The 26,142-nt window shown below is 43.1% G+C and overlaps 1 protein-coding gene across 2 annotated transcripts; it reads left to right on the top strand.

The window, feature by feature from the left end:
* The first annotated feature begins 21,971 nt into the window (after positions 1-21,971).
* Positions 21,972-24,806, top strand: LOC144581256 (histone H2B type W-T-like). 2 transcript variants are annotated; one of them, XR_013531836.1, is made up of 4 exons: positions 21,973-23,007; positions 23,404-23,462; positions 24,338-24,385; positions 24,670-24,806. XR_013531836.1 is itself a non-coding variant. In XM_078364321.1 (3 exons), exons 1-2 carry the CDS (start codon positions 22,511-22,513, stop codon positions 23,438-23,440), a joined length of 534 nt encoding a protein of 177 aa, XP_078220447.1. In that variant the 5' UTR covers positions 21,972-22,510; the 3' UTR covers positions 23,441-23,462; positions 24,670-24,804. The 2 variants fall into 2 exon arrangements, 1 of the variants encoding a protein (XP_078220447.1); XM_078364321.1 differs by lacking the exon at positions 24,338-24,385 and having other exon boundaries at positions 21,972-23,007; positions 24,670-24,804.
* Positions 24,807-26,142: the final 1,336 nt, after the last annotated feature.

The following is a 26,142-nucleotide window of genomic DNA, read 5'->3' as shown; positions in this document are numbered from 1 at the left end:
TTAATTCTTATACACATGTTTTTGGTAAAAGAAAATGTAGCACATAATCTTAATTCAGGATTGATCCCATTCCAAGCTTCTAGAGCCAGCTTGTCTCTAGGGAGGAAATAGTTATGTTTTATGTCACCATGCAGGTTACATTCATCTGCCAGTGGAATGACTAGAGCCCCACAGGCAATGTCCTGGCTTCAGACGAGCATGGGGCTGGCTGCTTGGAGGCAAAGCAAACAGGCACTTTTGCTTCTCCTCATTGGTCATGCCTCGGTTCCTCCCAGAGGGTTCTTAGTAAACAAGGCACCGGTAAACGCCCAAGCCACTTCCTCTCAACTCTCTTGGACAAGGGGAGCTATCCCTCGGCTTGGACTGAGAACTCGTGCCTCAGATGTGCTATTCTGACTAGACTGCACGAAGGGAGTGGGGGCAGGAGACAAAATTGCTAAAATGAAAATGAGAGCCACTGGTCCCCATCTGCAGCTACAACTTCAGATGCCTACAGATGTGGTCAGTGTGACACGTGCAAGAGGGAGGCGCGGAGGAGTGCCATGGGCAGGGAGGGTGTCCCTTGGGTTAGTGGCCTGCCTGCTGGCCTTCACTTCTTGGCCTAGCTCTGGGTAGCTGCAGCTCCCACGGTTTTATGCATGGTCTCTTCATCCCCCAGGAAGTGCGTGGCTTGATGGGCTTCAAGTTCTTGTCCAATTTATAAATGGTGGGAATACCAGTCGGCAGGTTCAGCTCCATGATAGGCTCTTCAGAGAGTCCCTCCAGATGCTTCACCGTGTCCCAAAGGCTGTTGCCATGGGCAGCAGTCAGTATCTATTTTCCCTCCTTGATCTGGGAACTATCTTCATTTCAAAAGGGCAGAATTCTGGCAATAGTGTCCTTCAGACCCTCAAAGGTGGATAGCCGTCCTTCAGTCTGACCATGCTTTCTGCAGCAACATCAGTAAGGAGCACGGGTATGCAAACTTGAGGTGGTGAGACAACACAGGAACACCTCCAGATATTTACCTGGGCCTTGCCATGGTGGCAGCAGTTTCATGTTCGTTGGGTTCCCTCCACCCCCCACAAAACACACACACACAGTGCCTCTTAGTGAGACGCCAAGTCCTCACTACTGGCAGCCACATCTCATCAACGGCATCCAACCCTGTTCGGAGGGTCTGGATTGCGCACTTGTGCACTGAGGTGAAGCAGATGTGAAATTCATAGCCAGCATCTCGCAGTGCCTGCCCACCAGTACTTCCTCTCCTCGTGGGCTGCAGGACACAGGTCCGCAGCACACCAGCCCTGAAGCTGTTCTCCAAGTTCCAGGTGCTCTCAGGACGTGGGGTCACATACACCTTGTAGGCGGCCATGGCAGTGGGCTGCGGATACATACGTCCTTATGAGAAGTAATTTTAAGAAGTCAACCCCATCAGGATATTTTTATGGTGCTATAAGTGTTTTGCACTTGTAAATTCAGAAACCACAGAAGAGCATGAGCAAAACAACCCTTAAAGAGCACCAAAATGTGTCTGTGGATTGAAGACAGGGAGCATAATGGGACTGACACAGATGAGTCATCTGTATGAGAGTGGGGAAATGGAATTGAAGACGGAAGTTAACATGAATACATGTGGTTATTCACTTCAGTGGTTGACCAGGGCAAAGGGCCATCTAGTGAGCAATAATAATCTAATGGTGTGATTTACTGAAAATACAAACTGTGCTTAAATTAGTAAATATTAAAGGCTTAATGCTTAAATAACAAATTAAAAATTCATTATACTATGTGTTGAAATGATATTTTAGACATATTGGATTACATAAACTACAGTATACAAATGAAGCTGCCAGGGATGGTGGCTCACGCCTGTAATCCCAGCTCTTTGGGAGGCTGAGGCGGTGGCTTACCTGAGGTCAGGGGTTCGCAACCAGCCTGACTAGCATGGAGAAACCCTGTCTCTACTAAAAATACAAAAATTAGCTGGGCATTATGGCATCCACCTGAAATTCCAGCTACTAGGGAGACTGATGCAGGAGAATCACCTGAACCCCGGAGGCGAGGTTTGGTGACCTGAGATTGGGCCATTGCACTCCCGCTGGGGCAACAAGAGTGAAAGCCCATCTGAACAAAAAAGAAAGGAAAAGAAAAAGAAAAAAGGAAAGGAATCAACAACAACAAATCACTGTCATCTTTCGGGGGAAATAGTATTAATAGGACAAATATACTCCAGTCACACTTTTCTCAGCATTACCTGTACTCCTGAGTTCACTTAAAAACATCAGTGAGGACCTGAGCACAGTGCAGAAAGAATCAAATAATAATTAAATAAGGCTCAAGAAATTATATGGATTCCTAGGCTCTCTAGAAACTGGAGTTACTGCTTTAAGTCATTCAGATTTATCTGATTATGCACCTTTCCAGGTTATAAGCTTTTGTTTTGGAACCCAGAAACCTTTATGACTTGCATCTGTGCATAATGGTGATGACGGCAAGGTCCAATCAGAGAAGCTCAAGCCCAACTCTGCTCTCAGTCAGCCAGTGAGGGTTCTGCCATTGTGGAACCACAGTCATTGGTTCAAAGTGTGATCAGGTGTCCTAGGAGAGCCAGTAGGTGTCTTCCTGGGCTATTCATTCTTGCAGGCGAGGGAGAAACCTGTGATTCAATGGGTGTGATTTTTGTCCTCTCCTGATTGTTTCTTTGTGGGATATGTTGTAGGCTTTTAATCATAGTAATGAGGATCTAAATCCAGAGTTATGAGTGGACATAGTACCTGCTTCTCCCGCCAAGTAAGACCACAATTAGTGTAATGAAAATGATTCCCCCTTCCCTCCACCCCATTTTCTTCCTCAAGCTTTTTGCATGCGTAGCTATTTTTCTCACCTCTAAGCACACGTGCCTGTCGGAATATAAAACCTACCCCATTAAATTTGCAGGATGAAAACCCAGCTCCCAGTACAGTGGCAAATACACTGGGTTTGGTCCTGATCACTGGCACATCACTGCCCTCCCCTTCTTTGATCATGATCCATCACTTCTGAGTAAGAGAAAAATGAGAGTAGGAAGCTTGAAAAAGTGGCCGTTTACTGTTTCTCCTTATTTGGAGGGACACGAACAAGAAACCTAGGATCACAAGCAGGTTTGGGGGACCCATGAATAGGACATTAGTGGGGAGTGTGAGAGCACCCAGACTCCTCTAGATGGGTCAGTAATCCAGCCCTTGTCATTGTGCACTGTGTCCATCTGAGACGATTGACAGACCAGTATTGCCCCTCATGGGCCTTGCTGTTGCCATGAATCCTGCAACCTGTCTGTTGTCTTGAAACACATGCATTCAGGATCTTCCTACACAGAGGTGAGAGTGAACGACATCAGCCCTTGGTGTTAGTTAGGCAGGAACCATATGGCTTTAACTGGACCTGACGTTTTCCCAAGAATATCTCCACTTGTCCCAGGGAAATTTGTTTTAAAAAGGAATAAGATGTATAATTCTTGTGCTTGTTGTGATCCTTTTTTCCTGGGACGGGCACAGTGAATTCTATCCCTCCCAGAAATTCAGAAGTCTTTTGCGGATGGGATTTTCCCAGAGATGTAAGGGGCTTTAACCAAGATCACACAGCACGTGGATTAGATCCAACACTAGGACCCGGGTTGATCACCTGAATGTCTCTCCAGTGCCTGTTCCATTAGACATAGTACTAGCTTTTGAGTTTTTGAGTTTATCAGAGGTTGACAGAAACCATGCTTTGTGATGTTAGCCCACTTGATAGGAAATACCTTAAAAGATAAGGCAAGGCCTCGTGGATTTGCTTCACCTAGCTCAATCTCCACTGGGGAATTAATTCAAACGGAGCTGCATCAGCAAGTGTTTCCGACAATCAAACTCCAACAATGTGGGATTCACAATGTGGGATGCAGACATCAGGGGCTGATTCTGCATTTCCCCCTCTCCAAAATCTTTCTGTATCCTCACACTAGCCCTAATTATGATATTGTTTATAGGTTATTGTTTAGGCACCGTGGAGAGGGATGGATTATGATTGAATTGCGGGATGTTAGGAAGCTCCTGAAGGAAGGGGTTGATGAAGCATTTTGAAAACTCCATGGCCCAAGAGGAGAATCAGGTACTGGGGACAGGTTCTTGCCAAGTTCCATTCACCATGTACTCACTGCACACACTCTCCATTCTCCCTACATGTGTGTCTGTTTATTTCGAGAGATTCCCCGAGTCAGATGGCAGAGGATATTTATTATAAGAGTTAGAAACCTCATGCCACATCCAGCCATTGGCTCTGGCATAGAGTACAAGGATCCCCACTCTGTGGAAGAGGTCACCCTGCTAGGGAAAAGTCAAGTGTAAACCCATTCTGGAGACTATCACCATGGGGCAGTGAACAAAGTATTAGCTTGCGTGAACGTACCCTCTTTGTGGTACCCAGAAACATCTCAAGAAATGTGTCTCATGTGGCACTAGATGCCAGATTCAGGAAGGTTGCTCATTCCTAGAAACTATTCCTACTTAGAGGTCGTGTCCGTTCCCTTCCTTCTTTTGCTTCTGGTAGGCCTGAGATTACTTTCAGCAGTGGAGTATGGTGGAAGTGATGTCATGTCAATTTCAGAGGTGATCTTTAAAAGGACCAGAAGCTTCTGCCATGCTGATTTTTAAAAATTGTTTTTTAAAGGTTTATTTTTTAGAAATGGGGTCTTGCCACATTGCCCAGGCTGAAGTGCAGTGGCTATTCACAGGCACAATCACAGAGCGTTACAGCTTTGTACTCCAGACCTCAAGTGATCCTCCCTCTTCAGCCTGTTTGGCAGTTGGGACTATAGGCACATACCATCATGTCAAACTGCTTTGATGTTCCTCATGCCTCATCTGCTGCCATATAAGAGAAACTGTGCACACTACCGCATGTAGAGAACAAAGAAAAAAAGGATTAAAGGGAAGCAAAGAGACATAAGGTGTGGACAAAGAAGGGATGATGAATATCACATGGCCATTACAGACATGGAAATTAGAGTGAATTTTGAGGAAATAATATTCAGAGGGAAATGGCTGGTACTTTTCCAGAATAAAGCAAAGACATGATTCGTCAATGATAATATTATGTGTACAGAAACGCACTTGTACACATAATATTAAATCTACAGAAGAGTGAAAACATAGAGATTACAATAGCTGATAAGAAACGAATTGCCTCCCAGGGAATAACAAAGAGTTTGTCCGAGACCTCTGCATAGCAATGAATGGAAGCCAAAAGCAAAGTCCGACAGAAAATACTGTCAACATAGAGTGGCATTCCTAGACAAAACATCATGAAATAATAAGGAGGCTGTCATAGACATGCAGGTGAACCACCCAGAATCCCCGTGGAGGATGGATTTGATGTTTGTGAGGCTGGGAGTGAAGGCAGGTGCCAGTCAGCAGCCACTTGTCCCTGAGGACAGTAGCTGAACCACAGGAGCTGCCTTGCTCTAGGTCACCCCCTTCCTGAGGTGGACCACATGCAAGGACAAATCCAGGAAGGGATATAAAGATCTAGCTAATGATTCCCAATACTGAACAACTCTGATGGGCCATTTTACCTTCAGAGCATCTCTGGGTATCAGAAGAGGCTTTGGTTTGGCCTGAAGTAAGCACGAACTTCTTCCTCTGCCCACTCCTGGCTCCTTCCTGTCCCTTCCTCAGCTGTTGATCCTGGATAAGTGTCCTGCACACTAAACTCCATTACGGTGTCTGCTTCCTGCAGAACCTAACCAAGAAACAATGATACATGGCGGAGAAATTGAAAACTCTTAGTGTTGACACCAACAGAAACCTTGTTAAAGAAATTTCTAAAGAATACCCTTTAAAGAGATATAAAGTGATCAAATGAGGACACTTAGAGTTCCCATGAAGGAATAGTAATAGACCTATTACACTGGGAAATAGGGGTGAATGAATAACAATGACATATACAACGAACGCTATGAAGATGATGAAGACATTGAAGAATTAAAGAAACAACAAAATATTGTAATTATGCATCACGTGGCCAAGAGTTGCACCCTCCAGATTTAAGGGGCACGTGACCTGTGGCATCCCATCGATTTTTCAAGCATTCTTTCCCTGAGACTAAACATTGTCAACTCTGCTTCAGTCTACATCTGTGGTGAGGTTTGTTCTACGGGAAGTAATTGCTTTCATTTCATAATTTTGCAGGTAGTCACTTCACTACATGGTCATTTCTGTCAGTTAGATTCCCAGGTCTCCCTTTATAAGGATTAGTCAGATGGATGGTATTTTTGTAGCAATATCCCTGAATATTTTCACTCTTCTTCTCTCTAGAGAATTTGGTGGAATAGTGCAAATGCCGTTATATTTGATCTGGCAACATATAAAATTACATTCTAGATGTAAGTATCTTACGTATCCAATATTGTTTTTCTGGCACGACTCATATACAGAATTTTTTCAGTACACAAATCAGGATGCAGAAACAGTACATGTAATAGCCAGGTAGAATTTTCAGGAGGCATCTCACTATTCCAGGTCCTTGAGCTCTGAAATTACTGTTCCAGTTCCTTCAGATTTATCCAATTCTATTCCTTTCTTGTCCACAACCTCCTGTTTTTAAAAATGTAAACTTTTACAGTTGCAATTATGCATCATTGAATGATGGGAGCATTCACAGAGAATGCCAAGCCTCAGTCTCCACTCATTTCACCACAGAGGAACCTGCAGCCCATGAGCCACAGCCATTGGCACAAGCGAGGAATATGACTGGGACTGAAACGGTACGTGCGTTCCTTGGTGTTGCCCTAGTACACGGAAGAGGGACAGAGAATAATTTTTGCCTGCTCCGTGACTGTTTGCTCACTTATCAGTATTAGTACTTATTTTTGAATTTTAGGAAAATCCTCTAAAATCATTTCAAACAGAATAAAAAAGGTTGCTTCCAAAAGAGACTGAGAAAATCTATCACAACATTAACGGCAATAAATGTCCCCGTGTGGTGATTTGAGACCGTCTTATACATCCCTAACCAAATTGTGGAAGCTGAGGTGTCTTTTCAGAGCTGTGTGCCTTTGCAGAGAGAAAAAACTGTGGAGCCGTTTGAAAAACACTGCATTTCCCTCGGTCACTTTATTTCTTTCATGCTCATTGGTGCTCCATGAACTTGCCAGAAGTTTTCCATAGGACATAAAAGTGTTCCACCAAAGACTGTTAATTCGTGCATACTATTCTTAAGCACATAGCATTGTGAGTAGTCGTTTTGGTAAACATTGAATGGTTAGGCCTTTCTTGTTGTGTTTTGCATTTGTAAATTCAGAAAGTACACGGGAGTGTTAGTGAAATAACGTTTAAAATGCACCATAATCTGGCTGTGGAATGCTGGCTGGGAGTCTAAGAATGACTGACATAGACAAATTATAGGCAAGGGACAGGAGAAATGGGTGTTGATGTTGAAGACCGGAATAGGAAATGAGTACATCTGACCGAGTATTCATCCCCGTGGCTGAAAGCGGGTAAACGGTATCAAGTGAGCATCGGTGATCCAATGCTGCGTTTTGCTGAAAGAAGGAACTAAAGGAAATGACCTGCATCATGTAAATAACAAATTATAAGCATCATGCCAAGGAAAATAGTAGTAGTAGATCAAGTATCCCCTCATTAAATAAGTCAACATGACTTGTATCAAGGAATTTCCATTGAAATACGTGACTGGGATTCAAACATATTATAGAAATACCTAGATTAAAGTTTTTACAATACCCCTTTCAAAGGACCCAGGAATAAAGACACTATTCCAACTCATTCTGATTCACCTGGGTCAACTGTTTTCCAAGATATAATCTTTCGTTAAAAAATCAAAATAAAACTTCATGACCTTCAACTGTACATCACTGAGAATATGGGAGCATCCAATGAGAGGAGCTGAAATCCCACTCTGCACAGGATCACTGAAAGGATGCAGCCACTGAGCCACAGCCACTAGTTCCATGTGTGCTATGCGACCCAGAAAGAAAAAAAGAAAGAAAGAAAGAAAGAAAGAAATAAAGAAAGAAAGAAAGAAAGAGAAAGAAAGAAGGAAGGAAGGAAGGAAAAAGAAAGAAAGAAGGAAAGAAAGAAAAAGAAAGAAAGAAAGAAAGAAAGAAAGAAAGAAAGAAAGAAAGAAAGAAAGAAAGAAAGAAAGAAAGAAAGAAAGGTAGCATCATTCTGGGTGTTCTTCCTTGGAGACTGAGGGGGAGATTTGTGCTTACATTCTTGTTGGGAGTTTCTTTTTTTGATTATTTGGTCACAATCTTGGTGGTTGAAAGATATGAATTCATAGTTATGAGTGGAAATGTCTCCTGCCTACTTCGTCAATAAGAGAACAATGGGAGTCAAATGGAAATTGAACGATAAAAATAATTCTGTTTTGGTCCTCATTCTTGACCCATCACAGCTTTCTACTCTTTGATTGTGGCCCTCACTCCTGGATAATGCGGGGAACAAATGTGCAGTGTTGAGGATGAAGCCTGAGAAAGTGGCATTTATTCTTTCACCTTAATGTGGAGGACGTTGGTGAAACATCTGGGGTCACAGGCCAATTGGGCCAACACCTGAATTGGCCATTAGTGGAGCACAAAAGTGTCTTGAATCCTCTTTGCCCGGATCATCAATGCAATCTGTGCCATGCAGCATCTATCTGAGGTGTGTGACAGGTGGGTCCTTCACCTCGCAGGTCTGCTACTGCTTCCATGATTCTTCTGAAATCCTGAAATATGTCCATTATTTAACTAACTCTGCTCCCAAGATCTACAAAGAGGCACTGGTGAACGACATGTGCTTTGTGCAGTGGACATAATTCAAGGACATCTGGTGGACATGATGCTTGCTGAGGTATTTTGTCATGCATCAGAGGAAATTTTGTGTTAAAGAGAAATCAGGGACGTAACTACTGTGTGACAAAAGGCTATGCTCTAATGCTAATAGACTGAGTGGAGGAAATCCAGCAAGACTCTGTCCATCTATAAAGTCAACCTAAGTCTAGCCTGTCCATCTAGACTCTGGTTGGCCTCTCTGAGCACACAGTCCTTCCTCCTGGGTAAGGGGCAGGAACCTCTCTGGAAAGAGGGGTCTCATGAGCAACAGTCAAATGAAGTAGGTCAGATAATTTCTTTAACACCATGTTTGTACACAGAAAGACTTGGGGGGTGGGGAATCAGATTAATGTTTTTAGCTTTTATGAACTGGCTTTGTGGGAAAGGGGCTCTGGTTTCGAAGACTTCCTTTGGGGACAAGGGATTCTGATTTCTCTGGCTATCTTCAGGGGAGAATAGGACAGAGCGAGAGGAGCGCAGGAGAAGGTCAGAGAGAAATTGTGCTTCTGAGGCTACTTCTGAGGCCTTCATTGTGGGCTATTGTTTTCTGAGCTGCAACAAAATTCCTCAGTATGAGACTTCCCCAAGAAGTTTCACAGTGCAGAAACTGGGTTTTTGGATTGTCGTATACAAGCCATTGAACCAGTCTCCCAGGGCTGAGAATAGGCCGGTCCAGTCAAACAGTTAACAGTTGTTTCTCATTTCAGGCAGTGAGTTCATAGAGGGGCTTCTACCACAGTTAGTTCTCTGTATGATTTGTGCTATCAGCTATTTAGTAAAAGGCATTTCTATGAGGATGATGACAAATACAATTTTATGGTTAGAAGAGACTACAAACCCAGCTTTCGAGTTCAGGGGCAGTCAGTTTAGAAGATTTTAGATGTTGGGCTGGAAGCATCTTCAGATGAAGTGACAGCAGATAGTGACAATCAGACAGATTGTTCTTAGGGTGGAGTTTGCATCAGAGGTTCCAGTGAACTTGTTTGACGAGTCTGTACCTCAACAAGCCTGAAGGCTGTTTACATCTAACTTGCTGTAGTCATTTCTCTCAAAGCGTGTATCAGGCTTTCTGGTTTCAGCACGCAGGGCTTTGGGGGAGAGCACTTTTAATTTTAGTGATTTTTAACTCAGTAAAAACTATAGGAAAGATTGAATCATTAGTTTGGAGACTTGTACCCAGAAAAGAATTCAGCATTCATTCCAAATGGTAGGGAAATAATATGAAGTGAAAAACAGTGAACATGGCCAGAATCTAATAACAGGTATTTTATAGTTTTTTAATAAATTTTTTTGAAACACAAATTTCTTCTCTCCAGTTTCCATTTTCATTAAAGATGAATCACAGCAGGACTGATTTATATGCAAAGTATGTTTCACTCTTACTATACTTTGCCTGATTATTTGCAGAAGTTGTAGCAAGAATAGTGATTGGTTGCATAGGCTCTTTTCAGTCGGCTTTGCTGGAACTATTTTTTTTAACAAGGAATTTTAGATTGGCCTTTCAGAAGCCTCTCAAGGTTAAAAAGGCAATCTGAAGATTTATCCATATGCGTAGACATCCATATGAATTGTGTGAATTCCTCTCTTCTCAAGGTCCCCAGATTACCTGAGGTTCTTGGGCCTGTCAGAAAATGACGTTCTTACTTTACCACAGGTTAGGAATCTTGTAAAGGAACTACTAGCCAAAGTGTCAGTCTGGTGTTTCTAAGGGACTTTTTATCAGCTCTATAAAGTCAACCTAAGTTTTGCAACCAGTCTGGTCATATCTGAAAATATGCCTTTCTAGCAAAGCCTTGGTAAAATCAGCAGTGTCTCCAGTATGTCCTGTTACAAAAGTGAACAGATTCTTACTGAATTTACACAAATAACTATATTGCCATGAGTTAAGAATACCCCCAAATAGTTTCTTGATTTTGGAGAAATCGGGCAGAGAGATAAAGTAATGCTTCATATTTGGCCCAAAAAAGTATACTTTACACAATGTATTCTTAGCTACATATAGCTAAAAAGCAAAAATAAACAAAAATGTTTTCCTGACTCTGGAAAGGAAAACAGGAAAGGAATCAGCAATGTTTCAAACCAAAAAAAAAAAAAGTCCCGAAAATCTCTTTGTTCAGTCCCAAGTAATTAACTGTTGTTCTGCTGGATTTCGGGTTAATGATCCTCATGCCCACATTTGTTTTTCAATTGGAGCCCCTGAAATTCTTTTTCCTAGTCTAATAGTATGACCTCTAAAGTTATCAGAAACTTCTATTTAAGAGTGCTTGCCAGAGTCCTTACCACGTATTGTATAAAGAACGAAAGTTTGGACAGTCACTGTTTACAAACTGCTTTTTGAGAACAGTCAAAGTCACACAAGAATTGTCAGTTAATGACAAGCGTCTTAGTGTAGCCATGGTGAAAGACACAAACGACAGGGAGCTTCAGTTATTTCTGTTGCATATACGTATGTAAGATAATAATGACAATTATTATGGATAACATATCCTAAGACAGGTTAGAATTTTAGGAATCTCATACAATTTTGGGACATACATTCATAACACATTTATGCAGATATAGCCCAAAGAAGTTTAAGCATGATTTCATATTTGTCAATGTTTCCTGTATAATGTTAACAGACCAAATAATTTTATATGTCTCTCTTAGCATTCTGGGGCCCATAATATTTAAAAAGCTGGTATGAGGTCAAAGGGTGAATTCTGCTTTGAATGTATTTGGGGAAATTTTTTAAATATCAAAAGTTTGAAACTCTTGCTCACAATAGGAGCCCAGGTCACTGTAAAATGACAGTTATTTTTTTTAGCCAAAATGATGAATTAAAGATTTTAAAAAGCAAAAAGCCTTTACACTTCGATGTCGATGAGACTCAGTTTCCCAAACAATCAACAGAACTGATAAGGACACCAGGAGGCCAACTGAATCTGTCTCTCTCTCTCCCTCACTCCTCGGTTTTTCTGTAGTTTATGCAAATAGTAAACAAAAATATTTTACTATTATTAATATTATTTGGAATTTCTTTTAAAAAAGGAAACCAAATATTAACCTCACATTTGTATATTATTAACTCAAAGCTAATTTTCCTGAAATCCTGCAAATAAAGCCACTTAATTTCAGTTTGTTTGCCTGCAAGGCAACATTCTTGATAAACTTCTTTTTATAATCTTCTATAAATTCGTGTTGCCTTTTTTCATTTGCTCATACTTATTTAGTTTTATTTTTTTAATTTAGAACAATTCCTAAAAACTTTAAAACTAGGCAACATTACATTTCCTAACAAAACTTACATTCCTGTGCCGTTTTTTGACCTTTTGTAAATTACAAAACTCATCTTGCTTTTTAAATATACCTTGTACATAAAATTCTTTCTCTTATATCCAGAAGTTTTAATTGTAAGTGTTAACTATAATGTTCTATCAAAGTAACCCTTATTATTATTGAATCTCCAAGGAAGCCAGTAATTTCAATTGTGTATCAGATGTAGAGCCCATGACAAAAGGCAGTGCCTGGAGTCAGGCCTCCCCATGGACCTTTTTCTTTTCTTTTTTTTTTTGAGACAGAGTTTCGCTCTTGTTACCCAGGCTAGAGTGCAATGGCGTGTTCTCGGCTCACCACAACCTCCGCCTCCTGGGTTCAGGCAATTCTCCTGCCTCAGCCTCCTGGGTAGCTGGGATTACAGGCACGCACCACCATGCCCAGCTAATTTTTTGTATTTTTAGTAGAGACGGGGTTTCACCATGTTGACCAGGATGGTCTCGATCTCTTGACCTCGTGATCCACCCGCCTTGGCCTCCCAAAGTGCTGGGATTACAGGCGTGAGCCACCGTGCCCAGCGACCTGTAACAGTTTTAATCTAAAGACATAAGTTCTCAGACAAGCTGGTATCAAAAGTATTATGGAAGTAACTGCCTTATGACCTTAAAACATCCAGTATAGAGTGTTTCTGACCAGTAGACTCAGACGAACTGTCTAAGTTTCAAAGACATTTTTCTTTTGTTTTACCAATACTTTTACAAGTGTTTGTACTTAGCAAAGATTACTGAGGTCCCGTGAACTTGAAAACTACTGGGCTAGTTATTTAATTTATGAGTACTCACTTATGTTTAAGTTAATTGGTACCATGGATAGCCAATATATAAACATCTCTATAGACATATACATATAGGGACACATAACATATAACATTTATGTGTACATGTGTGTGATCTAAAAGCCTATATTAGTTTGTTTTCACACTGGTGTAAAGACGTACCAGAGACTAGGCAATTTAGTGAAGTAAGAGGTTTAGTGGACTTACTTACAGTCCCGCATAGTTGAGGAGGTCTCAGATTCATGTCAGAGGGTGAAAGTTACATCTCACATGGTGGCAGACAAGAGAAGAGAGCTTGTGCAGGGAAACTTTGGTTTTCAAAACTGTCAGTTCTGGTGAGACTTATTTACTATCACAAGAACAGCATGAGACAGACCAGAACCCGTGATTCAATTACCTCCCACCAGGTTCTTCCCACAACATATGGGAATTGTGGGAGTTGCAATTCAAGATGAGATTATTGTGGGGACACAGCCAAACCATATCAATGCTAAGGAGAACAAGGGGTACAGCTCAAAAGAGAGTAGAGCTTTCGACTTGAGAGGAATCTGTCCACTTGCGGCTTCTGGTGTTCCATGACGAATCATGGAAGTCTTGACCCACAAAAAGAGTGTGTGGAGCCTTTTCTGTTTTCCTTAAGGGATCTCAGGCTGTTTCAAGAGTGAAGAAAAAAGGATTTAGGTCTTCTCACGTGGCATTGGTGATTGCAACTGAAAGGAGGGACAGAGAGAAGTAAGACTTGTTTACAGAGAACAGAGGCTTTAAACCTCTCTCTCTCTCTACCTTTCTCTCTCTCTCTCTAAATATAAACATACAAATGTGTGCGTGCATGTATGTGTGTGTGTGTGTGTGTGTGTGTGAGTGTGTATCCTAAATATTACTATAAATTGTGTTAACTTTTGAATATTGAGCTCTTGAAAAATCCTTGGAAATTTCTCCACATTAGATTTTAACCACGACAAACACCTGATATTTCTTGGTGTTTGTTCTTTTCTTGTTTGTCTTGTTTTATTTAAAGTAAAGGTAACCTTTCAGTTAAGTTTAGCCAAGATTATGACTCAACCAAGAACACACGAGGTGTCTCCAAAAAGGTGAAATGCAGATTTCACAAGGGCCAGAAAATCCCCAAACCCCACACACAACTCAAAGAGAAAAGAAAGGTTTGCTAGCCATTAACAGGATACGACCACATATTTGTCCCACCAAATCTTTCACAGTCTTAGATTCTCAGCTATGTACACACAATGACTAAAGGGCCTCATGTACCTTCACGATAGATGAGAGAAACAGGAAACAAAAAGAAATGCAAGGAAGGGAAATGGGTCAATAAGAAATAGGTACTCACCAAAAGTCAAACAAATATCCAACCAAGAGGGGCTGTTTTCCTGACCCGGAGCGCAACCCACTGTGTTGAGTTGAAAACACAGAATTTGAACTCAAAGGCCGCAAGGTGGAGTGGCCTTTGTTGTTATTCCCACAGGGGCAGTATGAGCAGACACAGGAGTTTATGTTTGTTTGGGTCAGATTTTTGCTCGTCACTTTTGTCAAGCCAAGTTTTAAGGCTAGCTGTCATAACATTATGTGTCTTTCACACATGTAACCTTTCTATCAATAATAAATCTCTAAAGTCCTTTTAATAAAATTTAGGAGGCTAAAGGATCAGTCTTTTCACCATTGGCAATTAGAATTCTCAGTAGTGTACTGAAGTTCAATAGCGACTGGATGCAATACCCTCTTCAGAGAAGAAGTAATCAAAAAGATTCCCCCGTTCCCAGACATAGGCTGAGATAACAAACGACTCCCGGGATTGCAGTTTGCCAGCACATGCTACGTAGACCAGCAGTCTCCAACCGTTGTGACACCATAGACGGGTTTCATGAAACACAATTTTTCCGTGGAATGACATTGTGGGGATGGTTCAGGGATGATTCACGTGCATTACACTTATTGTGCACTTTATTTCTGTTATTATTATATTGTAATATGTAATGAAACAATTTTACAGCTCACCATAATGTAGAATCAGTGGGAGCTCTGAGCTTGCTTTCCTGCAACTAGACAGTCCCATACAAGGGTGATGGAAGATAGTGACAGATCATCAGGCATTAGATCCCCATAAGAAGTGTGCAACCTAAGATCCCTCCATCCCCAATACATCTATTAGATTCCCGACCCCTCATTGCTCTCCTACTTGAAGATGAGTTCGTTACTGGGGTACTCAAGTTAAATTACATTCATTAGGGTGGGCTATAACCAAAACATCTAGTGTGCATTGAGCATATCAATAGGGCGAATTTAGACCCAGAGACGTGTGTGCGGGGAAGAAAATGGGAAGTGGCATAGGGAGAAGTGGGCCATCTATAAGCCAAGGAAGTATCCCTGGAAGAGATCTGTGTCTCTTACTACTCAGAAGGAACCAACTGAGCTGACTCTTTGATTTGGACTTCCAGCCTGCAGAACTGTATACAATAAATTTCTGCTGTTTAAGTCACCTGGTCTGTGGTACTTTGTCAGAATAGCCCTAGCAAACTACGAGAGATTCTGTTGCCAAGCAGTGGGATGATGCTATAAGGAACACCGGAAAGACTGGAAGACGCCCTGGAACTAGGTAATGCATAGACACTGGAAGCATTTAGACATGCATGACACAAGAAGCCTAGAATCCCTTTAGGTGACAGCTGGGGGAAATATGAACCCCAAATGCAATTCAAAAGAGGGCTAAGAAAGAACTCTTTGCTGTAGAGAGAGGATCTCTGACTTAGAGAATACATATATCATGATCACCAAGATGTTGCTATAACTATGCGTGTTAAAGGTGCTTGTGATGAGTTTACCGATGGAAACTAGGAAGATGTTATGGGAAGCATGAGGAAAGGTGATCCTGGATTTACAGTGGCCAAGAATTGGGCTGTATTGTGTTCTTAGAGTTTTTGAGGAAAGTAGAAATTGTAAGTGATGAACTTGCACATGCAGCTGACTTCTAGCGTTGGGGCTCGGAGCACAATACCTCAAAGTGAAGGCTTTAGAAGTAGTCTCTGATGCAAAAAATTTTCTCTGACGTTCGGTGTCTCCTGTCTTTCATTCCCATTCTGCCCAGGAGCTAATCACAGAGAACAGAATCCCTCTTCCCGAAAGTGGGTCCTAGAAACTAGAAGCCCTTTTTTCTAAAGGCTTCTAATCTTGGAAACTTCATTGTAATATTTTCCACCTTTTCGTGTAAAAACTGGCTATGAAGAAGTAATCTAACCTATCTTGTTTGAATGGAAGTCACAAGGACCCCATTGCAGAGAGGGTCGTGTCCCGTAACCAGGAGAAAGGACTGTCTGCTTGGAGAAGCCACGCAGAGTTTAGATGAACAGGCTTTGCACAGTTTTGGCCACTCAGTCTATTAGCGTTAGATCATAGACTTTTTGTCCCATTATTTATACACGGCTGTCCCTACGCCTTTGAGCCCAGGAATAAAAACAGATAACTTCCCATGTGTCTTCAGCTATTCACACTAAAGGCACCTGGGGATATTGGTTAAATAGGTTGGTGTGCCTTATGTCCTATGGATGTTCCTTTTGCGAGTTGATTTTTCAGCAAAACTTAAGAAGAGGGCGATGGGGACCCTTGGCCACTACAGCAGCACGTTGAGAAAAGTATTTAGGATTTAACATGGCTTCTCCTAGATCCATATAGTAAATGGGAGAGAAGAGAGAGAAATTAGCCAAGGAAGCACTGAAGAAAAGGAAGCCAGCATCTGATGATTCAGAAGGTACTGAACGTGTTCAGATACCTTGCTCTGGAAACAGGTCAAAGGGTGCTCCTGGAAAGCCATTAGCTAAAGAAGTGAGGCATGTGGCTCATGGATCCTATAAACCATCTCTGCAGAAGTTAGGAATTGAGATATGGGAGATATGGGTATTCAAGAAAGATATGCGGAAAACTTCTTGTCTGATGGCCTGAACTCATGTGAATTCCATGGGAAGGCAAAAAGTTTTTGAGAATTTTATAGCAGAAAAAATGTTGCCAGAATGAAATGAAGGGGACAAAGAGGAGCTGAAATGAAAGGAGGCTGTTAGAGTTCCTGGCTCGTACAGTAAAGAAAGGGACTGATTGAAGTACCCAGCTATAACCATTTCTTCATTTTCGAGAAGAGGACGAAGGGCTCCAAAGTTGGGTCAAAGGCTGGCATGGCCGTCACTTCTGCCAAGAACCAGGGGCACCGTACTAGGGGACTGGACGATCTCTCTCTTGGTCTCAGAAATGGAGGTCACCTCCTGAGTTCCAGGCACTTGTACCGCCTCCTCGGTTTCAGAGGGATGGACTGCAGTAGCCCAGGCTAGAGTGAGAGCCCCCACTCTGCTGCCCAGGGCTTAGGCTGTGAAGCTTTTAGCCCATTGGACCTCAAGGACAGAACATTAAGCCCAAGTAGAATCTTTTCCATCCTTAGAATCTAACGGAATTTGCTCCACTGGGTTTCAAACTTGCTAAGGATGCACGAACTCCAGTAGTTTTTCTGATTTCCTGCTTTTTGGTATGATAAGCCCTATCCGGTACCAGTCCCACAACTGTATTTCAGAAGCTGATAACTTGTCTAGCTTCACAGGTGCAGTGGTGGAGAGAACTCCTGCCTCAGCATGAGTCAGACCTGGAGACTCACCCATTCCAGATATAGAGTTTTAGGTGAACTTTTGGAGAATCGATCTTGGAGTGAGTTAAGATTTTGGGGATGTTGTGATGACGTTCTGTGACCTCATTTGGAGAGAGGCTCTACACAGGTCATCTGGTTAAAGTGAAGTTAGGAGGGTCGACCTTACCCAACAGGATTGTTCTTCTTACAAAAAGGTGACAATTGGCATCCAGAACTCTGAGATTAAAAATAGTGTTTAAGTCAGCCAGTCTATGGAATATTTTTGCAGTGTCCCTAGAATACAAATAGAATAAACCTCCATCAACAGCATTAAAAGCATACCACCAGTGGAAGGACCAAAGAAGCACAACCACGTAACCACAGGTTTCCCCTTGAACTCCCGCTGAACACCACTGGATGACTAACTCTTACTGGTTCAGATCAGGAAAACTGGTCACATTTTGGGCTGTGGCTCCTGGGCTGGATGTGCCTCACTGGCTTACACGAATCCGTGTGAGGCTTGTGCTGCTCCATCAGACAACGTTCCACCATCCCCATGACGTATAGAGGCCAGTCACGAAGGTTTCCAAAAGCAAAAGATTCTAGCCTGAAGAAGAGCAGAATGAGATAAATCTAAACAAATGAGATTCCATTTCTAGGGAGCATAGAATAGGAATTGTTCTTTGAACTTGTTGATGCCGTTTTCTCTGTGCTGTGTTTCGGCCATTGCTTATGTTCTGAAATGAACTCCACGTACAGGGAATGCTGACACAGAGATTCATTGGACTATATTTGTCTTATTCATATTATTTTCCCCACATTGATGCTTCTTATTTGTTGTTTAAACAGTATAGCCGTTTCCCTTAATTTTTGCATTCAGTAAACCACAGAATGACATCACGATTGCACTGTAGGTTCCCCTTCTCCTCAATCACCCACTTAAATGCTATATCAAATGTTCAGCTTCTTCTTCCCATCTTCACATCAAAACACCGTTTTTCCTCTTTCTTCCTATAATTCACTGGTATCAGTCCCCTTGAAATCTCACTCTTCACTCCCCACAGTCCAGTTAGAGTTCATAGTTAACTCTGTTTCAAATGTGCCTCTTTGATTTCTGGATTTGCAAGTAGAACACACACAGTCCACGGTAAAATATCCGAAGGGGTTTGATTTCTCAGAAAGTCATGTCAAATTACCCAGTAGATATGCAAGGATGCATTCAGAAATTTATGTCTGCGTCCTATTTGACAGAAACATTGGCATTTTAAAGCCATACAATTAGCATAATGAGGATTAAGTCACTGAGTGAAACGTGGTGTTGTGGACCAGGTACACAGCTCTGTCATTGGAAAAGAACAGCGTTCTCCAAAGCGTGTTTGGTTTTTAAAGTGTTGTTCCAGACAGTACAGGAACGAGCCAAATGGAATTTCCAGGAAGCGTCTCACTATTTCAGGTCCTTGAGCTCTGAAATTACTCTTCCAATTCCTTCAGATTTATCCAATTCTATTCCTTTTTTGTCCATAACCTCCTGTTTCTTTAAAACACAAACTTTATGCATCATTGGATGATGGGAGTGTCTGAAGAGAATGTCAAGCCCCAGTCTCCACTCATTTCACCACAGAACCTGCAGCCCATGAGCCACAGCCATTGGCACAAGCGAGGAAGATGACTGGGACTGAAACCGTATGTGTGTTCCCTGGTGTTTCCCTATTACATGGAAGAGGGGCAGAGAATGATTTCTGCCTGCTCTGTGACTTTTTGCACAGTTGCTTTGCTTTCAAATGTAGTGATTTGGAGATATAAATCTGTACATTTATATGTCTCTTGCCCCTTGCAATAATTAAGAAAAAGATGATGAGGCAATAAGAGAACTGAGATGACCCCTCCTTTCTCCTCCTGTGATGTCACTGTTAATATTAACATGAATGCTAATAAGTTCTATTATAAAGATGCATGCACGCGTATGTTCACTGCTCCACTATTCACAGTAGCAAGGACAGGTAGTCAACCCAAATGCCCCTCAACGATAGGCTGGATAAATAAAATGTGGTGCACATACACCATGGAGTACTATGCCTCCATGAAAAAGAACAACATCATGTCGTTTGCAGGAACTCGGATGGAGCTGGAGGCCATTATCTTTAGCAAACAAATGAAGGATCACAAATATGGTTTGGTCCTGTGTCCCCCACTCAAACCTCACCTTGAACCGTAATTCCCATAATCCCCCAGTGGGACAATGTGGAGGTGACAGAATCGTGGGGGCGGTTCTCCCATGCTGTTCTTGTGATAGTGAGTGAGTTCTCACGAGATCTGATGATTTTAGAAAGGGCTTCCCCCTTCACTCTGCACTTTTTCTCCTTCCTGATGCCACGTGAAAAAGGACGGGTTTGCATTTCCTTCCACCATAATTGTGAGTTTTCTGAGGCCTCCCCGGTCCTGTGGAACTGTGAGTCAATTAAACCTCTTTTCTTTATAAATTACCCAGTCTCTGGTATTTCTTCACAGCAGCCTGAGAGCAGACTAACGCAACCAGAAAACGAAATAGCACATGTTCTCACTTATAAGTGGGAGCTAAATGATGCGAACACCTGGACTCACAGAGGGAAACGACACACTGCAGCCTATCGGAGAGGAGGGAGAGGATCAGGAACAATAACTAATGATTACTAGGCTTAATGCCTGGGTGATGAAATGATCGGTACAGCAGAGCCCCACGACACACATTTACCTCTCTAAGAAACCTGTCCATCCTGTACATGTACCGCTGAACTTAAAAGGGAAACACCCTGATGCAATAAAGATTATGACTGTATTATAAATTAAGAAAACAGGTAGGGTACAGTGTCTCAGGCCTGTAATCACAGCACTTTGGGAGATCGAGGCGGGTGGATCACTTCAAACCAAGAGTTCACGACCAGCGTGGCCAACATGATGAAACCCCGTCTCTAGTAAAAGTACAAAAGTTAGCCCTGTTTGGTGGTGCACACCTGTAGTCCCAGCTTCTGGGGAACCTGAGGCAAGAAAATCTTTTAAACCCAGGAGGTAGAAGTGGCAGTGAACTGAGATTGCACCAATGCGCTCCAGCCCGGGAGACAGAGTGAGACTCTGTCTCAAAAATAAACAAAAACAAGGAGAATGAAAGGAACAAAAGAAAGACTATATAGTTTTGCATCATGTGGATGATGGGAGCATCCTATGAGAGCAGCTCATGCCACAGTCACCACTGGCTCAGGCGATAAAGGCTTTGCTGCCCTTCAGACACCACCAGCCATGGCTGAAAGTGTACAGAGGTGACCCGGAAATGAACCAGTGAGAGCCTCCCTGGGATGTTTAGCCTTGCAGATTGTGAAGAAAAATGGTATGGCTCTTTCCCTGTTGATTATTTGCTTTTTTAAAAACAAAAAAATCATGGTGATTTACTGATATGAATCCAGAGATTGTTGCATACAAGTTTCTTCTGCCTTGTACCAAACTAAGAGAAGGATTGGCTTGCTAAGAGTTCTAGTAGATTTATAAAATTATCATTTGTAGAGGGGACTGTTCAGAAATCGTTTACTAGGCTTCTGTCATGGAGTTTACCACAGAGGATGTTAACTAATAGCAAACATGAGGCTTTCTGTCCTTCCTCATCGTGAACCGATTCATCAGGAGTACAACAAGTAGTCTGTTAAAGATATTACGGGAAATACACCTGCCAGCCTGACCTTTGAAATGAGAGTTCACTCATGACCTTTATTTCTTCGTTTTTTCTTAATAAGCTTTTGTTGTTTCTTCCTGCAACTGAATTTTACTTAAATTCATTTAAGGCATGTCTTTGCATATATTATCACAGGCTCTTGAAAGCTATCTTCTTTTTCTGAGACAGAGTCTTGCTGTATCGCCAGGCACTAGGCTGGAGTATAGTGGGATGATCTTGGCTGACTGCAACCTCTGCACCCCGGGTTCAAGCGATTCTCCTGCCTCAGCCTCCCACGTAGCTGGGACTACAGAGGTGCGCCACCAGGCCCAGCTAATTTTTCTTTTGTATTTTAGTAGAGGTGTGGTTTCCCTGTGTTGGCCAGGATGGTCACCATCTCTTGACCTCGTGATCTGCCCGCCTCGGCCTCCCAAAGTGCTGGGATTACAGGCATGAGCCATGAAAGCTATCTTTCTAAATTGAACATGGTTTTTATTTTTGGAATCGATTTCTCTTCCTCAGGGAGTTCCGAGGAGATTTAAGGTGATATTTTAAATTGAATATCTCTTAAACTTATTAGCCATTTCCAGCTTCTGAGTTGTGATTTGTGGTTGCTGTTTCGTTTTCCTTTTTTTTTTTTTTTTTCCTGGTTTAAACCTGGTCAACGTTGAGTGTCGTTATATGTTTTACATAAAAGCACCTTTCCGTTTCTATTCTCGGCTTGGAGGCTGTGGTATGGCCATTCCTCGTTCTCCTGATTCACTGAAGACGGTGATCAGAACTGAAGACAGCAGCCAGACCGCCAGGTCCTTTTCTGCCCAGGAGCCCTTGGCGGCCGTATCGGGGAGTTCCTGCTAAAGCCGGGGTGGCTTAGCCAGGGATAACAGTAGATTCTGAGATGGGTGAGAACCGGTCCACACGTGGACACGGTCGTTCCTCTGGCATCCGCATAATGGCCTTGGGCTCAGGAGGTCTGTCTCTCTTCAAGGAGCATGAGCTGAAATTGCTGAGCTTTGGGAGTTTTCAGTGACACCCTTCAAAGTGCACAGGGTGTGTCATGTATCAGCTGAGGAGGGCTGATGCGCTTTTTCCCGGTGAGGCATCTGTGTAAGTGCCTCCGACGTAGGCCACAGGGGGCGCCTAGGCCGGCAGACGCCCGCTGTGATTGGTTGACAAGATGCCAAGCAACGGAACCATCCAGTCACCTTCGATGCAGGGAGGTTTGCTGACAGGGTCCCTGTGTGACTTCATCCACTTGATCCAATCAGATGTCAAGTTTGCCCGTGACGTGGAGCCATGCTGCGTACCCAAGCGTCCCCGCTTCACAATCGCCATTGTCTGTCCCCGTCGACAACCGCCATTGCCTCTTCTTGCGATCTAATGGCCGCTGCCTCCGCCATGGCTAGAAATTCCTCTGGGGAACAAATGATCACCCAGGAGCCCAAAGAGGCCAACTCCACAACGGCCCAGAAGAAGAGCAAGCAGAGGAAGCGAGGGCGCCGAGGGCCCCGCAGGTGCCACGCCAACTGCCGCGGGGACAGCTTCGCCACCTATTTCCGCCTGGTGCTGAAGCAGGTTCACCAGGGCCTCAGCCTTTCCCGGGAGGCCGTGAGTGTCATGGATTCTATGGTTCACGACATACTTGACCGCATCGGCTCCGAGGCTGGTCGCCTGGCCCACTCCGTCAAGCACGTGACCATCACCGCCTGGGAGATCCAGATCGCCGTGCGCCTGCTGCTGCCCGGGGACATGGGCAGGCTGGCCGAGTCCGAGGGCACGAAGGCTGTTCTCAGGTACACCAGGAGCAAGTGAGCTACCTCAGGAGCCCCTGAGCACCACGGAAAGACCAGTGGCTCCCCAAGTGGGGGGGACCCCAGCGGAGGTTGGGGTGGGTGGCGTTCTTTCGAAATCGTGTCGGGGGGGGTAGCATGTGGCATGTGGCGTCCTGCGATTTTTCAAGCATTTCTCCCTCGGTACTAGACACTATCAACTCCAATATATCTGTAGTGCCATTCGCTCTAAGGAAAAGTAGTGAGTTTTTCCTCGATCCTGCTTCATTTCCTCAGTTTCCTAAATGGTCGCTTTTATTAGTTTTCTTTCTAGGTTATCTTTATGGTGATGTTATCAATGTACTGATCTTTACCCTTTTCACTCTCGTTCTCCTGCGACTGGATGGCGGAATATTCCAGAACTTCAGTATATGCCCTACAGCAACAGAAAAAGTGAATACGCTGACAGAAGAACCAAGGTAACCCTCCTAAATGTTTTCAACATCTCTCCCAACACGAATCCAAGTAAATAAGCAAATGAGGCCCAGTTACACCGTACATATAGCTAAATAAAACTTTGAGGAATCCGCTCATTTTCCCACTGCCTCGACTCTGACATCACTATTGCAGTTCATTCTTTTTTTTTTTCCCTGACAGATAATCTTTTCATTTCTTTTTAAACAGAAACCTCCGTTAGTTCCAGGTTTGTGTCAGTGGGCTTAGGGAGAGTCCACGCAAACAGCTGATGCCCTAGTATCCAGTGGTGCAGGCAGTGAGCAACAGTCAGTGTCCCAATGTGTGGGGCGTGACTGAGGCTGTACCCACAACCGCTTTCCTGTGATATTCACTCTGGTGTTTCAAGGGACAGGGCTGTGATTCTTTACCTGACGTTTTAGTTTTCAGTGTTTGTAACCACGGTGATTTAAGGATATGAATCCAAAGCTAGGGGTATTCTATGTTCCTTGCCCCTGGCATCAAGTTATGCAGAGCTTGGTCAGCCTTTAGGAGGAGTAAGATGACACTTATTTCCTCCAGAGATTTGCTTATTCATGTTAATGTTAGTATAGGCTGCTTTTCATTGTGCTTTCTTCTGGGTCCCAGGTCTTTGTATATTTAGCATTTTCTTCTATAAGTGTATTGCAGAATTTCAGAGCAGCTGGTGGCTTTCTCTTTGCTTTTCATTTAAATAGATTTCCAGCAGTCCGAGCATGTGGACAAGAAAACCTACGCTGGGATTGCCACCCATAGGAATTTATTATTTTGTGCCTTGAAGCTCAGTCTGTGGTCATTTCTGTTAAATGATTCCCACAAAGTTTGAAACATCTCATAAACAACCCTTCTCGTTTATATGCAGAAACCTGTCAAGGATGGTACACTCAGCCAAACCATGAAAGAAAAGCTGGTAAATCACAAGAATCAAAATTTTCTTGGGCCCCTCAGAAGTGGGAAATAACCACCCCAGAGGGACCCAACACACAGCCACATAGATTATTCTACCTTTGAGGGGAGGACCGCTTGGTCAAGATGGAAATGAGCGCAGAGCAGGATAGAAGCCAGAGCTTCCCTGAGTAGTGCAGACGGGTACGGGTAGAAGGTCACCTCCAGAGCTCCACTTGGGATCCAAAGAGAAAGGATGTAGAAGCAAGAAGTCCTCTCACCGGGATTGGTTGTTTTCTGTTTTTCCAGACTGTTGGAAACATGTTATGAAAATAGTTGAAGAAAAATGCTCACCTCGCCAGGAGACCAAGAAACACCACCACGAAATCTGCTGCAATGAAATCCCTCTGCAGGAGGCCGACAAGTGTTCCTACCTGTCCACACAACAATCTGAAAACCAAAGATGCTTTGCAGATCCCTGTTGTTTTCCAGAGACAGAGCTGTGTACCTGATCCAAAACACCACACCCCACTCAGTCAATGAATTCTCATTATGCTCATCGTTTTGCTTTAAAGTGCCAACTTTTCTGTCAAGTAGGACATAGAAATAAATTTCGAAAGTTATCCTTGCATATCTACTGAGTAATTTGATATGTCTTTTTCAGAAACCAAATCCACTGGGATATTTCACCCTGGAGTGTGTGTTTTGTACCTGCAAATTCAGAAATCAAAGAGGAGCATTAGTAACACAGGGCCCACGATGAACTCTGGTCGGGCTGTGGAGAGTGGAGAGTGGGAGTTCAAGGGGACTGATGCCGACGAATTATAGGAAGAAAGAGCAAAAGGGTAGTTTGATGGGATGATGGGAAGAGGAGGTTCACGCCTTTGGTACAGCATTTCGGTGGGTGATTGAGAAGCAGGGGAACCTAGTGAGCAATCCTGATGTCTTGCTGTGGCTTACTGAAAACACAAAGTAAGGAAAATGTCTTTACTTCTTCAATAACCAATGAGAAATACCGATGTAGGAAAAATAGTAGGAATAAGAGCAATAGAGTCCAATCAGTCTTTCTGTCAGCATTCCCTGTACCATGGAGTTCATTTCAAAAGAGAAGCAACGACCCAAACACTGCACAGAAAAAACTACAAAAGTGTAAGGATCAATTCCTATTCTAGGCTCCCTAGAATTGGAATCTCACTTGTTTAGATTTCTCTGATTCTGCTCTTCTTCAGGCTAGAATCTTTTGTTTTTGAAAACCTTCATGACTGGCCTCTGCGCATCATGGGATGATGGAATGTTGTCTGATGGAGCAGCAGAAGCTCCACTCGGATCCCTTTCAGCCAGTGAGGCACCTGCAGCCCAGGAGCCACAGCCCAAGGTGTGATCAGGTGTCCTGGTCTGAACTAGTAAGAGTGAGTTGTCCAGGGATGTTCAGTTGGAGTTGAAGGGGAAACCTGTGGTTGGATGGTTGTGCGTCGTTGGTTCTTCGATTGGATGTATGCTTTTAATGCCGTTGATGGAGATGTTCTATTAGTTTTCTAGGGCCGATGCAAAAACATTCCAGAGACTGGCTGACTTAAACGCTATTTATTTTCTTGTTTCTTAAAGTTATACTTGTAGTTCTGGGGTGCGTGTGCAGAATGTGCAGATTTCTTACATAGTTATACATGTGCCATGGTGGTGGCTGCATCCATCACCCCGTCCTCTACATTAGGTCTTTCTCCTAAGGCTCTCCCTTCCCTAGCCCCCCAGCCCCCCAGCCCCCGACAGGCACCGGTGTGTGAT

Source organism: Callithrix jacchus, chromosome X, assembly GCF_049354715.1.
Source record: "Callithrix jacchus isolate 240 chromosome X, calJac240_pri, whole genome shotgun sequence".
In the NCBI taxonomy this organism is placed as follows: Eukaryota; Metazoa; Chordata; class Mammalia; order Primates; family Cebidae; genus Callithrix; species Callithrix jacchus.
The sequence above is the reverse complement of the archived record's forward strand: the minus strand, read 5'-3'. Positions and strand labels throughout refer to the sequence as shown.

Excerpts from the sequence above, each read along its gene's own strand:
- LOC144581256 (XM_078364321.1), top strand. The coding sequence starts at position 22,511 with ATGCTGCGTACCCAAGCGTCCCCGCTTCACAATCGCCATTGTCTGTCC. Across the intron at positions 23,008-23,403 it reads GGCACGAAGGCTGTTCTCAG|AACTTCAGTATATGCCCTAC; the intron begins GTACACCAGGAG and ends GGAATATTCCAG.